The sequence below is a fragment of the Primulina tabacum genome, chromosome 11 (genome assembly GCF_025594145.1).
Source record: "Primulina tabacum isolate GXHZ01 chromosome 11, ASM2559414v2, whole genome shotgun sequence".
Taxonomy (NCBI): domain Eukaryota; kingdom Viridiplantae; phylum Streptophyta; class Magnoliopsida; order Lamiales; family Gesneriaceae; genus Primulina; species Primulina tabacum.
The window spans coordinates 4,300,564-4,315,830 of NC_134560.1; the positions used below are offsets into that span (position 1 = coordinate 4,300,564).

The following is a 15,267-nucleotide window of genomic DNA, read 5'->3' on the forward strand; positions in this document are numbered from 1 at the left end:
ATTAGTAACCCAAAACAACAAACCTGTTTCAGTCCTCCTCCGATCATCTTACTGCTGATCTAGAATCGGTGCTGATTCATTCTCACTAAAACATATTACCATATCAAATCAGATAAATCAAGTAACATGTATTAATGCAGTAAATCATGCTAACAATCAAAAGCAGAAAAGAAAACTCAATCTACCCTGCTCACTAGCTTATATCTCAATCTAAAGGATCTATCGCTCTGATACCACCTGTTGTGGGGACCCAGACGCTAATCATGTTCTTAATCATCATTGAGACTAATTAATCAATTATAATAAACAGGGTCTAAAATTTTTTTTTCTTTTAAAATACTGAATGTAATGGGATTCAATCTAATATACATATCAGTATTAAAATACAAGTCATGTACTATATATACAATCATTCAAACTAGGATTTAATAATTAGGTATCAAGTGTCTGAACCCTATCTAGAGCAATGTCAAGTCCGTCTACTGGATTCTTTTACTTTTCTAGTCACCTTTAATTTATTAGACACTTATGCTTGATAACAATATGATAAAAAAAGATATGAGAAAAATTTTAGTAGTCCAAATCTTTTTTTAAAATTTAAAAAATATGTTTTTTTCTAAATTAGTTATATATACTAATTAACACCAATTGTACCATACTATTATCATTATCTTTTGATGAGTTAACTAATTTTATTTTAAATTCTAATTAGTTTAAAGTATGTTTCCTACACGTGTATTATTTCATTCAATCTAGGAAACCGTGAGGGTTGCCTAAGATTCACCGAAAACATAGCCAATCGAATCAATGCCCATACACGTCCAAATTTACGTCTGATTCTGCTTGTGCTTCAAACAAATCTGCCGAAGTTGCTCCGCCGCTTCAGCCATTAATGCATCTTCATCTTCTTCCTCCATTTTCTCACATAATTCCGCCGCTGTAATCCGCATCGACTTTTCTCCTTTCTTCTCCAAGAAAACTCTCTTTACGGCGTTAGCAATATTTTCCCTCCTCCAATTTCCATTCTCGTCCTTTTCAGCCTCCGCCCCGACACCAGCCTCGACCAGAAGCCGAGCATTCAAGTACTGATCCAGTTTCAGAGGTAAAGCTATAACTGGAACAGCGAAGTATGCAGTTTCCAATGTGGAGCTCATTCCGCAATGAGACATGAAAGCACCCACACTTTTGTGCGCCAATATTTTGTCCTGTGGAACCCATCTCTGCACAATCATACCTCGCTCTTTAGTTCTGTCCAGAAATCCCTCCGGGAGTTCCTCTTCGATGTTAATCGTCGCCCCGACAGGAGATCTCAATACCCATAGGAAATCAACATCGCAAAGTTCCAACCCTTTTGCTGTCTCTTCCATTTGGTGTTTGGACAAGTAGTTTTCGCTTCCAAATGAAATGAAAAGAGTTGAAAATCGGGGTTTATTGCTCAGCCATTCCATGATTTCGGCATCGTTTCCTTCTGCATTGGTTAGCGTAACAAGTTGGCCCACGGGTACCACTTTCTTCTGGCACAAAACCGATAAATAATCGATGTATTTCCCTTCAATTGCCCTGCAACTTTTGATCAAACAGATGTCACTAGATTCAACAAAATCCCCGCCGTAATCCTGGAGAGATTTATCATTCGCGACATGGGATGCATCCATCCACAAAGACCTCAATTCATGCTCCCGAAGATACAGCCCTGGATAAGGGAACGGCGAGTTTTTCATATTCGAGCGGTGAAAGAAAAACGAATTCGAAGCGGCCCCCGTGGTGCTGAAATGCACAGCAGGAATCCCCATCGACTTAGCAAGCTTTACAGCCCAGTGCTGGAGCACATCGTACAGCAACAGATCAGGCTTCACACTGCTTAAAATACCTGAAAATACATCCTTGGACATCTGAAAAAACTGGAAAAGTTTCGATCTAAGATCCAGCGGCGCGGTTTTCGTGCTGTGGAATTGGGGAGGAAAATCCGGCGTAGATGGCAATTGGATTTCCAGGATTTTGATGGAGGAATTCGGGCTCCCTTCGAGTTCCTTGCGGATGGAGACGACGTTGATTGCAGTCGAACAAAAGTACACGTCGAAGTTTTTGGCGGATAGTTTCTTTGCTAATTCAAGAAAAGAGGAGATATGGCCGTATGCTAGCCATGGATACATGAGGATGGTGCATTTTGTCGTCTCCATTTCTTTCTTCTATTGATTGATACGCTACTTCTTCGGATATATTTATTTGGAAAACAAAAAATGGATTATTATGATAAATAATAATAATAATAATAATAATAATGATAATAATAATAATCATAATAATAAATAATGAGTAGGTCTTTTGTGAGACAGTTTCACGAATTTTTATCTTTGAGACGGGTCAACCCTATCGATATTCATAATAAAAAGTAATACTTTTATCGTAAAAAGTAATATTTTTTTATGAATGATTTAAATAAAAGATGTGTCTCATAAAATACGACTTGTTAGATCGTTTCACATAAGTTTTTGCCATAAATAATTTAAGCAAGATAAATTACCATAAATTAAGATAGTTAATGAAAAATGAAAATTAAGACTATCGACGTAAATCATTGGACAATAAATAATACATTAAAATCAATATGAGATTGTCTTATGAGTTATAAAAATGAGATTAATCTCTTTTCTGATCCTCTTCATACAAAAATATTATATTTTATATATTTGGAATATTATATATGTATTACAAAAGGAATTATAAGAGAGTACGATTTTCTGTGCAAAATCTTGTAAGCTTGATTATAATCAATTTTTCTCCTCGAGTAACATTTTTAATTTGATTAGATTTCTTGTAAGACGGTGTCACGATTTTTTATTTGTGAGACGAGTCAATCCTACCGATATTCACAATAAAAAGTAATACTCATAGCATAAAAAGTAATACTTTTTCATGGATGACCCAAATAAGATATATATCTCACAAAATACGACTCGTGAGACCGTCTCATACAAATTTTTGTCTTTTTAATTTTCTTCCTACTCATCTCTCTATCAAACGCCTTAATCTCTTTTATTTTTGTGAAAATTAGCACAAATTAAGGTTAGTTATTGTGAGTAAGATTCTTAAAAAACTGGACAATAAATAATAATAAACAATAATATTTTCGTTAAAAATACTTTTTTAAGCAAGACAAACAAATTGTAGGTGAAAAGAAATAAATTTTGGAAAGAGTTGTATTAGTTTGTAATTTAATAGTAGTAAACAAAATTATTGTTTTATAGACTGAATTGGTAAATTAGGATTTCTAGTGTTACATACAATTAAATATATAAGATAATCATTTTTTGAGGAAATTAAAAGTGTGCAAAAATAATATATAATAATTGATAAAGGCATCCAAATTAGCGTAAGAATTTATACACTGCTTTCTGCACAATAGTGTATATTCTCTGTATTTTAACGAGATAGATATTTAATTCTTGAGGACTATAGGGGTGGAGGGAGTTGTATGCATTCAAGCATAATGAGTTGGCTGGAAAACCAGCCTCGGTACGAGTCCATTGAGGTTGAAAAATTATTTGGACGCTATCGAATCACTCAATTCTCTGCATTTTGGATTCAAAGATGTTGAAATGTTCTTACTCAAACCAAAGCTTAATGTGCTGCTTAACTTGGCTTGGCTTGGCGTGCCGGTAATTCCTATTGCTTGAACAACTCCTTTTTCCGTAACTTCACGTCATACATACCAGGAACAATGACGGGTAAATGATCTTTTTAACATCACATCTCACGTCTGGTAGGTCGAGTATGTCGTGGAGGCACTAAACAGAAGCCGAATTTCAGAAAGGCGAGTGTGTGTCCAATGGTGGAAGCTTGGTAGATGTGTCCATGGTTTCCGTTTGCGTGATGAATTACATTCTCGTAGCGTAAATTTGGGTGGTGTAGCTGCTTACGATAAAGAAGTCCTTGGTGTGCTTCATCGTGGTGCCATTCACGAAGTGTTACGCGTCCAAATTTCTAATGCTAAGCGGATGCATTCGTCCTGGTCACAGCTAGTCGCTCAAGTGTGAATTAAGTGAGAGCTTCAGGATATTTGTAGGCTTGTCAAATTGGGTCAGGTCCGTCGGGGCGGGCCGGCCAGTCCCGCCATAAAAATTGAGCGGGTTGGGTTGATAAAATAGCAGTCCGTTTGGAGGCGGGCCAAACGGGTTGAGCCCGTTTGGGTTGCGGGCCAAGACGAGACGGGCCTAAACGGGGCGGGATGGCCTGCCAAATTAGGGTAGAATTTTATATTTTTAAATTTTATATAAAAATTTCTTTTTCTTCCTTATTTTTTCTCATGTGCCTAACTTCAATCACTCTGGTAAAAATCTCTATGCTTTTATTTTTTTTGAAGATGTTATACTCTCCAGTCTCCTCCTTTTTCTTTAATGTTTAACTCGAACTAATCCAGAATTATCGAAATAATATAGTAAATAAAGTAATTATGTGTATCGTTGAACACATAACATTTTCTGAAATTTACAACCGTCTGTTTCCTCGATTTTCTATTATCTTCCAATGTTTCTCACTTTTTAAGAGAATGTGGATGGTAAGCGCTAGGTGCCTTGTGCGGACAAACCCTAAAGATCGTTAATCTTTGTTTTCTTGTGAGGACAAACCCTTAAGAAACTGAAGAAATTGTATACTAAAAAAGATTTGGAATTTACATTTAAAGGTTTCATTGTATTTACGGTTGGTGATATTACATGAGTTAATTTTTAGTATATGTGTACGATGAAATCTTGTGTGAATTAGAATAAGCAATTTATTTTTTATGGATTATGTTGATTGTTGTATGCTTTCAACGTTTTTAAGTTTTTTATGAAACTATTTGACTGAAATATATTTTTCTTCTATATTTATTTTAATACTGTTTAGTATTTTTTATTAAAAAATAATAATAAACGGGTTGGCCCGCCTAACCCGCGGCCCAAGGTGGGTTGGGCTGGGTTGGCCATTTAGAGGCACGCCAAAATGACGGGCTGACCCGCCCCGCCTAATGGCGGGTTGCGACGGGTGACGGGCTAGCCCGCCCCGCTAGCCCGTTTCGAAATGTATAGATATTTGTGGTGGGAATGTTCTCAAAATTGTTATTTTGTAATTACACTCTTTAATATGTACTGTTGTCACGTAAATAGGAATAATGTAAAAAATAAGGTGGCGTTTGCCTTGCCTACAGCTGTTAATGAATTTGGTTCCTACTAAGACGGCATTTGTTGCTTGTGCGTGATGATCCGACAGCGGCTAAATAACATTGTAATAAATGGTGTGTTTGAATCTTTTTTATTTTCGGTCGACGGGGTGATTCCATGACCTCATCGGTTGATTACAATTCTTGATGGTTTTCTTGGATTGAAACTTCTATTTTATTAGACCGGGCTTGTAGTCCAGTTGTCTCACCCGCCCCGGTTTCGATCCCCACTCCCCTATTTGGGAAAGGTTTTATACATATTCTTTATAAACAATATTGATATGATCGACACTATAGGGCTACAAGCATCATCCAATGGTCAGTGCGAGTGAATTCTTCGATTTTGTTCAAAAATATATTTCCCTCGAAAACCTGTATTCATCAGTCGTAACAAATTTACTGAATCGAGTACTGCTGGTTTCAAAATAAATATCAAAGCATGAACGAAATATGAAAAGAACATGAAAAACTATATCAAGGACTTCAGAGGAGATGACTCATCTTTTGCTGATCTAAATAGACTGCTCCCTCCGACTACATTTCTCAGAAAGCCAAGTTGGATACAAAAGTTTTTAGAGACTCGCAAGGAATTCAGCAAAGCTTGGATACTTCGGCTCCCATCCTAGCTCAGCTCGAGTCTTCGAGTTGTTTAGTTTCTTACCTAGAGGGCCAGTTCGTCCTTCAAAAGTAGAAACATTTGACCATATCAGAAGATGGGGGATGATATATTATACCACATCCAAAGTTCTAGATTATTGGATTATATTTTCTGCTTACTACCACGATACACGTGACAGACGTCCTTTTAATATAACAAAGATGTGGCATCAAGTGTACAAGAATTTGGATGATTCTAAAGCTTCACATTAAAAGAGAAGTTCCTGCCGTAACAGGATTACACAATTAATCCTATGTGAAGTCGATGTACCTGTGAAACCTTCAAACTTCTCACTGAACTTCCCACTCTCATTGACCAATTCCATCACTTGTTGCCTGAAAGAACACACGAATGAAAACTACTAAAAGCATCTAAAATGATTTTATGCATCGTCTACACTACTTCTACAGTATTTTTTACTATGACCTGTATAGTTGAACGAGAATACCTGGATAAAGGGTGATTGTCACAGCCAAGAAAGATCCGACCACGAAGTTTCTTTCTTAAGGTAGCAACTGTGAGTGAAGCTGCATCCTATAGCAGTGTACAAACCACAGCATTAGTTGTCATACAATAAAGCAGATATTAAACATTTATAATGGAAAAGTAATAATCATCGTGTCCATGCATTTACCTCGTAATGTATTAGATTGAGGATATGATCTGGACGAATATCAGAAGTCCCCTTCTTCAACCAGAATGAATGGGCTCCTCTGTCTGCTTTGTACTGAGAGTTAAGGTCACTGTTTATATAACTCACTTCCAGGAAATGTCTATTTTGACATAATGTTTACTACTTAAGAGTCCATATGGATATGTAAAGTCCAGCCAATCTAACAACACAACCACGGGCCTCCAACACCGCATTCTCTGCCTCCAATAGTATATCTGTTTTGGGGCTCCTCCCAAATGGAACTATTGGAGATTCCTATAGAGTAAAGCAAAACATATCAGTATTTCGTAACAGAACACTACAAATACCATACTATTGGTTATAACAACAATATTTCTTACTTGTATATTGGCTAATGTTTTAACAGGAAATACTTCTTTCAAGAAACATTTCAAACAATTCTTTCAAGCAGTAAAACAAAACTGAAAAGGTGTTGCGGCAGATGGCTGTTTTATGCCAGATGAGATACCTCATCACATGATCCATTGTCACTGCAATCATAGGGAGCTGAACTTGAAGTAAAGATAAAAGAACCTTCCCCATCCCAACTCAAAGTTGCTTCCCTGATCGTAAGACACAACACAAAGTTGATTCCATAAAATGAAACTGGCATTTGACTTCAAATATACTAATACCATCAACAGAGCTAAGGAGAATGAATTAGTTTACAGCACAAGTTATCATGGTTTCTTTCATAAGTAAAGCAAAGAAGTTGCTGATTAAGACAATGAAAGTTCACAATGGAACAGAACAGACAGGTAAAGTAAAGAGCAACTCATTAACATTAGATAGGCCATACCTGTCACTGTATGAGTATATGCCAACAACTTTAAGCTAATAATGTAAAAAAATGTGATATAGTCCGTGCCTATCCAAACATCCAGAATTTCTTTAGTTTTCATAACTCTTCAAACCATCCATCACTTTTATACTTCCTCATGTTACAGCTAAAAGAACTGAGATGAGTCTAGTTAGTCGGTTCTCACAAGCAACCTTGCTCTTATAAAAAAATCCATAACATGTAAGCAATGTCCAATGAGGTACATGTAAACATTTAAAAACCCATAACCGAAGACCTCTAAAACCATAGGGAACATCTAAAAACCCATAAGTAGAAGACAACAAATATTTCCCTTCTTTTTACGTAGGAGCAGATGTTGAGCATACCGGACTTCACCAGGGTAATCTATACTTTGTGATGGAGGTGCACAAAAAATCACATAAGGAAACTTATGTTTCACTTCCACTCCCTTCAGTGATGGGATGATCCCCAATTTGATTAACTCCTCGTGATGATTGTTTGTCCTTGTTTGCCCACAAATTTGGCACTGGGGATGCTCCTGCCACGATAAAACATTTACGTTGTTTAGTGCTCCATTAGGCATATGCATTAAGATATATAGTTTACAAGAGTGAAAACCAAAACGATAATCACATGCTCTAAGATCCCCAATGGATATCAACACAACTTGTTTACAAGTCGATGTTAGACTAACAAAACTGAAAATTGTACTAGTTCTATAATAAAGCATTATACGGCCATGCATTCATGAAATACATGAAGTTATGAGAAAAATCCACCAACATAAGTTGAATTTTGAGCACTGAAGTACCTTTCGCCATTGCTCAGCCACTATACGTCCTAATACGCCTGGTCCGACTATCAACAAGTCATTAGCTCCCATTGCCTCTGTAGATAGAGCTTCCGATTCATTGCAGACACCTTCAGCATATCAGTCACACAAATCAAATTCCGCATACGTTGATTTACCTCCATTTATCTTGTCTCTGTTTGTTGCGTGATATAAGAAAACGACCACAATATCACTAAACACCTCAGTATACCTAACACAATCCGATCGCCACAAAGAGCTAAGTGAAAAGCATTATCCATAGACATATAAGCGATTTAACACATCAGAACACCAATTTCCACACAGTTTACACCCCGCAATAGCATACGTATACGCTGCTCACCGATGGAAGAGGAAGCGTTGCCTTTGACTGAAATCCTGGTGTTCTTAAAAGAAGTGAAATTGAAGCTTCCGGGAAATGAACGAGAAGCAGCGGCCACGGATATGAAAGAGCTTAAATACACCGAATTCGGCATTTCCGGTACGATGATTGTGTTGCCAATTGCATTTACGCATGAAACCATCTTCAGATTCAGATAATGGTGGTGATAATTGAGAGAGAACAAGACCATCGGGTGAAAATCCACAAATTTGCTGTTACAAGTCTAGAGAGAGAATATTTTTTTTAGTAGTGTCTTCTAAAATCTGGTTAAATTCGACGAAACAATAAAAGGTTCACATATAAGAAAGGATATTTAACATTTGAGTGCATCTCACGTGCTACGGGTGAGATGACTTAATCATATTCACAATAAAAAATAATATTTTTAGCATAAAAAGTAATATTTTTTCATGGATAACTCAAATAAAAGATCCGTCTCACAAAATACGACCCTGAGATCCTCTCACGCAAGTTTTTCAATGCTTTCATAGGTATAAATCTTTATACAAACCATTTTGGCGTATAATTTGTATTTTGCCTGATTGAATAGTCCAACTTTAATATGTAATAGTATTTTATCTCGTTCTTATTGAAAATTTATTGGAAAATGTATAATCATAACAAATAGAGTCAAAATAAAATTAAAAAAAATTTATTTGTAAATTTTATTTTTTCAATAAATTTTTGAATCAGTAAAAAAATCTAACAAATTTAATTCATTAGGTGGGAACAGGTTCTTAAGAAGTGCACGCGTGTACATATTTTGCATGAAATGTTTCCAAACTCCACCGCTTCGGTCGGTCCTCTTCCCATTAGCACTTCTTAATTTCTCCTTCTCCCTTTCTCCGGAGGCAACCATGAGAGCACCGAGTGGGCCTGGTGGGTATGGGCCTGACCCTGTTTGGCACGGTCATCGTCCAGGGTTCTGGTCTAGTCCACGGCTTTCTCTATAATCTATGCTCAGCTCTGTCTTCTTGGTAAGAACTCGTCTCATCTGTGAATATAAACTACATTTTTCTCTTTAAGAATTATTATTCAGATTGTATTTGGATCCATATATTTATTTGATTTGTTTGGGAACCATTTGATTTAGGAAATGCTTATAACATCTCATGTAAATATTCATTATTGTTTGGTTTGAAAACAATTTAAAAAGGCCTCAAAATCCCAAGCAAAGCAAAGAGAATCACTTTCTTGATATACCTCTAAAATTAAGTGAGTTTGTCCTTCAATTTATCCATTTTCTTTGGAAAAAAACCAAAATCTCTTTTTCAATGTTTGTAAATGTTTTAAAAATATATTTTGAGTGCTGCAGTTTCTATGTGTTCTGTTGTTGCTGGCTCGTTGAAGACTGCTTCACGGGCCGGAGGTATGGTCCACCCAGGCCTCCGTTTGGAATACCAGACCAACAGCCCTGCACCGCCACGGCCACAAATTGGGCCTTCTCCTGTAGGATTTACGGGTAGTCACTTGTCTCACTTTGGCCCATCAGGCTTAATGCCACAACCCGGCCCTATTGGGTACCCCGGTGAACCACCTCGGTTTTGAATATTTCGTTATGTTGCTTATCAACTTGTTGGTCTTTTGCTTTGGATATATAAAAAATAAAATAATGCATTTTGATTGTCTTCAAATTATTATTTTTCTCGAATTTTATATTTCATAACTAAAATATATGAAATTAGATTATTGAACCACTAGACTATTGAATATCCGAAAAAAAAAATCAATTTTATTAGTAAGATTTCTTAAATAAATTTGATTTTTTTTATTAAAAAAGAGTCAATATGTATAAAACTGTGATTTCGTAGATTTTAATGTACTGATACTGATGCATTGTGCACGCCCCATTAATTCATTTCATGATAACGATTATGTGACGTATATAAATATTCAGCAGCAAAATTAAATATTTTATAGATCTATATTATTAATTAATGTTAAATTCTTGATAGCTATTTTTTTTTATATAATATTTGTTGAGATAGATTTATGAAAAAAATATTATTTTTTATGTCTAAAAATATTATTTTTTATTGAATGTATTAATCGAATTTGTTGACTTATTTTACAAAAGACATATTCAATTATACTCAATTTTTCTATACGACGATGAGGTTTTTTTTTTTTAAATTTCAAAACTATTTTTAAGATTCAACAACGTGTTTAATAGGATTCGTTTGTATAATTACTTATAAAATTTTTGTATAAAAGTTATTTTTACAAAAACTTAATAAAATGTTTAAAAATTGTTTTAAGAATAAATATATATTCGAACAATTATTCTATAAAAACATTTTTAAAATTGAATAAGTGCTTGGCCAATTATTTTATAAAAATATTTTAATTATCGTTACATCTCTCAATTGTTTTTAAGAACTATATTTGAAAAACATTTTTTAGTTTTTCAAAAAAGTGTTACAAAAAATTTATCCGAGATCACGCTTTATGTTTTTTCACTTAAAAATATTTTTTAAAATTTAAATAAATTGAACCTTGATATTTAAATTTATATTGTTTTTTTTACACACCATCTCATTTTCAAAAATTAATAATTTTTAATCATTTAAAATAAATCTCAAATTTTTCCAATGCATGTGCCATATAATCTGGTGGTACGAAAGACATATGGATGTGTTGGTGCTGTTTTTGAGATTAACAAATCATTTATAAAAAAAACGAGCTTTCCCTTAATATGATTTCTTGAATCTTTATTCATGAAACAAAGATCCGTAAGACCAATCAATCATATTCATATTTACAATAATAAGTAATAAGTATGACATAAAAAATAATATTTTTCATAGATAACCCAAACAGATGATCTGTCTCAAAAAATTGATTTGCAAGATCATTTCCCAAAAATATTTACGTGTCTATAAACATATGGTGATTGTGAAGGCCTGTACATATCACGACTAATCCTTAACATTTGATCTAACGAAATTTAAATAAAATTAAACGATGACTAAATATTAAATTATTTGAATTCGACGTATCAATTAAGTGGAAAACATGCTCCAACTTAAAACAAAAGGGACGAAAAGGTGCATTAACTCAACATATTTATATAATAATTTGGTTTAACAAATTTCATCATGCCACCTACATTTGATAGATACAGTATCGGATGAAAATGAGTCAGCGCCTACTCATCATCGTCCAAATGCATAAAATATTCCGACAATTATTTTAGAAAATCAAATTAAACAAAATAATGGTGGCGGCCGTTAATTGGTTGGCCGTATAATGGTCAAATTTGTCAATATTTATTTTCTAGAACTTTACACGTCAGATATGTTTACATACTATTATCCAAAACAGGTGTACCGTACCTATTTTTTTTTAAAAAAAATTGCGTAAAATCGTATCATAAAATACTTATCATTTTAAAATAAATGATTCTCAACGCATAACTCATGATTAAATCGAAAGCAAAAACTTGTGTGAGACGGTCTTATTGGTCGTATTTTGTGAGACATATATTTTATTTGGGTCATCCATGAAAAAATATTACTTTTTATGCTAAAAGTATTACTTTTTATTGTGAATATCAGTAGGATTGACTTATTTCACAGATAAAGATTCGTGAGACTGTCTCACAAGATATCTACTCTAGATCGAGATTAAAAAAACTATAATCCCTTGATAATGTATTTAAATTATCATTTATCATATTGTATGTAGTATATTTTTTTAGACGATAATTTCGAGCTCCAAAATGAGCTAAAGAAATTGTCATTAATTCTTATGATTGATTGTTAAGAGTGGGAAATTTGAGTCAATTCAACGTATGGCGGTGGTGTAAAAGAGGAATATAATTTGGACTAAGTGCACAGCTGTTTCACCAACCGATTATCCGAAACGTGTCCCACGCTGTTTTTCTCCTTTTTCTCCTTGAGATTTCCGATTTGTCTTCCTTTGAATCTATTCAAATATTCATTTAATCGCCAATATCTCTATAAATTTACACAAATCATCCCCTAGATTTTTTCAAGTCAGTTCAGTTCTCTTTTTCTCGAAATCCATTCATTTTTTAAGCATAAATAATATTAAAGATTCGATTTTTTTTTTTACTTTCTGAACCCAGAGTCATTGAATAATCATGGAGATTTCGGTGATTGGAGGCTCACAGGTGAATATTGGAAGATATAATAATCTTGGGTTTTGTAGCTGTTGCAAGATTTTGAATTCGAAGAATAATAATAAGAATTTAAAGGGATTGGATCTTTATAAAAGTCAGAGCGTCGGTTGGCCTTCTAAATCTGCTGTCGGTTTCAGCCTCAGAGCCTCCACCTCTTCACAAAATGGAGCTGCGATCTTCTCTGAGAAACCTTCAAAAATTGCAAGAACCAAGCCTGTAAGCTTCCTCGGAGATAAAATGCGAATCAATTATTGATTTGTTTTAACTTTTCGTTGTTACTCATACGGTTTACTTTTAATTCTGATTTTTTTAAATCTATTTTTAGTTTGATAATCGATTCGTATCCATTTGTTTTGGAGTTGATAAAAGTAGGCATGGTTATATTCTAGATGGTTGTTATAAGATTAAATTCTTGAAAAGTTGAATGACATAATCTGATGTGGATCACTTGCAGATTGATGGTGTGAAAGTGTATGTCGGTTTGCCCCTTGATACCGTATCTAACTGCAATACAGTAAACCATGCACGGGCAATTGCGATAGGATTAAAGGCTTTGAAATTATTGGGAGTAGATGGTGTAGAGCTTCCGGTGTGGTGGGGAATAGTGGAAAGAGAAACCATGGGAAAGTACAACTGGACAAGCTATCACGCTATTGTGGAAATGGTTCAGAAATTGGATCTTAAGCTTCATGTATCTCTCTGTTTCCATTCATCAGAAGAACACAAAATCCCACTTCCAGAATGGGTTTCTCGAACAGGTGAATCTGACCCGAACATATACTTCACCGACCGGTCAGGCCAGCAATACAAAAACTGTCTGTCATTATCAGTGGACGATCTTCCGGTTTTAGACGGAAAGACGCCACTTGAAGTGTACCGAGATTTTTGTGGTACCTTCAAGTCAGAATTCTCACATTTCCTGGGTTCCACAATCACGGTAAGAGGTCATTTGGACCGGTAGAGTACAATAGTTAGAATATTTCAAAAGAGATTAATGATTTTGGTTGGTTTCTTTTGTATGGTACAGGGTGTATCCATTGGTCTTGGACCAGACGGCGAGCTTGGATATCCATCACACCACAAACCACTTAAGAACAATAGTCATTATGGGTTCGGAGAATTTCAATGTTACGACAAATATATGCTTAGAAATCTTAGGCAGTATGCCGAAGAACTGGGAAATCCTCTATGGGGACTTGGTGGTCCCCATGATGCTCCCGGCTACAATGATACTCTAATCTCCAGTGGTTTTTTCAATGAAAATGGTGGATCTTGGGAGAGCCCATATGGCGATTTTTTCCTTTCTTGGTATTCAGCCCTTCTGGTATCCCACGGAGATCGAATCTTGTCACTTGCGGTATCAACTTTCAAAGACGTACCAGTTACTATATCTGGTAAAGTTCCTCTGATACACTCGTGGTTTAAATCACGTTCTCACCCTTCCGAGTTAACAGCAGGGTTCTATAACACCGTCAATAGAGATGGATATGAATCTATAGCTGAAATTTTTGCGAGGAACTCTTGCAAGATTATAATCCCCGGAATGGACCTATCAGATGAGCACCAGCCAGTTGAATCTCGCTCGAGCCCAGAATCATTGCTGGAGCAAATAATAGCTTCCTGCAGAGACCATAGAGTGGAGGTGTCTGGACAAAACTTACTGGTTTCGGGTGATTCCAGGCGTTTCGAACTGATCAAGAAACACTTGTTGGACGAGCATGTAACAATGGACTTGTTCACGTATCAAAGAATGGGAGCTTATTTCTTTTCTCCCGAACATTTTCCTGCATTTACTCGATTCATCCGAGGTCTATATCAACCAGTGAAAAGTTCTGATGATCTCCCAGTGGAAGTGGTGGAAACAAATGAGTCTATCCAGGAAACAGATCGCCAAATGCAAGCCGCTTAGTGTAAAATTCTTCTCCATGCACGTATATCTGGCGGGTTAAGCCAAGAGGCTCTGCCTTAATAGAGCTATTGTTGTAACATCAAAGTCATCTCCATTTTTGCAATATATTAATATAGCGTATGCGGAAAGGTGAGTTCCCGTTTGTAATAAAATTTCAAAATTGATATTAATATTTTTTTAGAAAATTATATGATCTGGTAAAATAGTTATGATCTGGTAAAATAGTTATTGAAAATTATTAATTCAAGCTTGTTGAAGTTCATTCAATTTATATACCTTGCATCTGCATACAAATCAGTTCTATATACACATATTTAACGATAAATTTGGCACATAATATAAATAGATACATCGAACAAAGCAATGATAATTTTATTTAAGATGAATAGCTTCGTTTATTCACGTACAATAGAATGTACAGTGAAAGAATCTTGACAAGTTTATACAATTCCGAAGATGATTGATTCCCCGTATCCCAACTGAGCAAATGAATTTAAAATTTTTCTAAAAGCAGAAAACCGTGCAGTGGAGGCCACTTTGCTTCTTGTTTAGCTACAGGAAGAAGTGTTTAGTTTGTATAATTTGAGTTATGTTTTATATTTGAAAGAAATTATAATTGTTTTTGAATATATATGTTATAATATTTTTCATTAAAAAGAATCAATTT

The 15,267-nt window shown here is 34.9% G+C and overlaps 4 protein-coding genes across 5 annotated transcripts; 2 read left to right on the top strand and 2 right to left on the bottom strand.

Moving 5' to 3' along the window:
• Positions 1 to 751: 751 nt before the first annotated feature.
• Positions 752 to 2,185, bottom strand: LOC142518732 (mogroside IIIx synthase-like). The gene has a single exon (XM_075621542.1). The coding sequence runs from the start codon at positions 2,178 to 2,180 to the stop codon at positions 828 to 830; it is 1,353 nt and encodes a 450-aa protein (XP_075477657.1). The 5' UTR covers positions 2,181 to 2,185; the 3' UTR covers positions 752 to 827.
• A 519-nt stretch (positions 2,186 to 2,704) lies between these two features.
• Positions 2,705 to 4,037, top strand: LOC142518529 (uncharacterized). Its single transcript, XM_075621322.1, has 4 exons — positions 2,705 to 2,755; positions 3,056 to 3,066; positions 3,512 to 3,659; positions 3,768 to 4,037. The coding sequence occupies exons 1-4, from the start codon at positions 2,705 to 2,707 to the stop codon at positions 4,035 to 4,037; spliced, it is 480 nt and encodes a 159-aa protein (XP_075477437.1).
• A 1,496-nt stretch (positions 4,038 to 5,533) lies between these two features.
• LOC142518788 (uncharacterized) lies at positions 5,534 to 8,809 on the bottom strand. Of its 2 annotated transcripts, none has more exons than XM_075621602.1 (9): positions 8,509 to 8,809; positions 8,145 to 8,254; positions 7,699 to 7,871; positions 7,001 to 7,094; positions 6,675 to 6,786; positions 6,493 to 6,581; positions 6,307 to 6,392; positions 6,129 to 6,193; positions 5,534 to 5,879 (listed from the first exon to the last, which is right to left on the bottom strand). In XM_075621602.1, the coding sequence occupies exons 1-9, from the start codon at positions 8,735 to 8,737 to the stop codon at positions 5,773 to 5,775; spliced, it is 1,065 nt and encodes a 354-aa protein (XP_075477717.1). In that variant the 5' UTR covers positions 8,738 to 8,809; the 3' UTR covers positions 5,534 to 5,772. The 2 variants fall into 2 exon arrangements, with proteins under 2 accessions (XP_075477717.1, XP_075477718.1); XM_075621603.1 differs by having other exon boundaries at positions 8,145 to 8,319; positions 8,509 to 8,642.
• A 3,595-nt stretch (positions 8,810 to 12,404) lies between these two features.
• On the top strand, positions 12,405 to 14,788 carry LOC142517994 (inactive beta-amylase 9-like). The gene is made up of 3 exons (XM_075620558.1): positions 12,405 to 12,907; positions 13,146 to 13,628; positions 13,719 to 14,788. Exons 1-3 carry the CDS (start codon positions 12,653 to 12,655, stop codon positions 14,598 to 14,600), a joined length of 1,620 nt encoding a protein of 539 aa, XP_075476673.1. The 5' UTR covers positions 12,405 to 12,652; the 3' UTR covers positions 14,601 to 14,788.
• Positions 14,789 to 15,267: the final 479 nt, after the last annotated feature.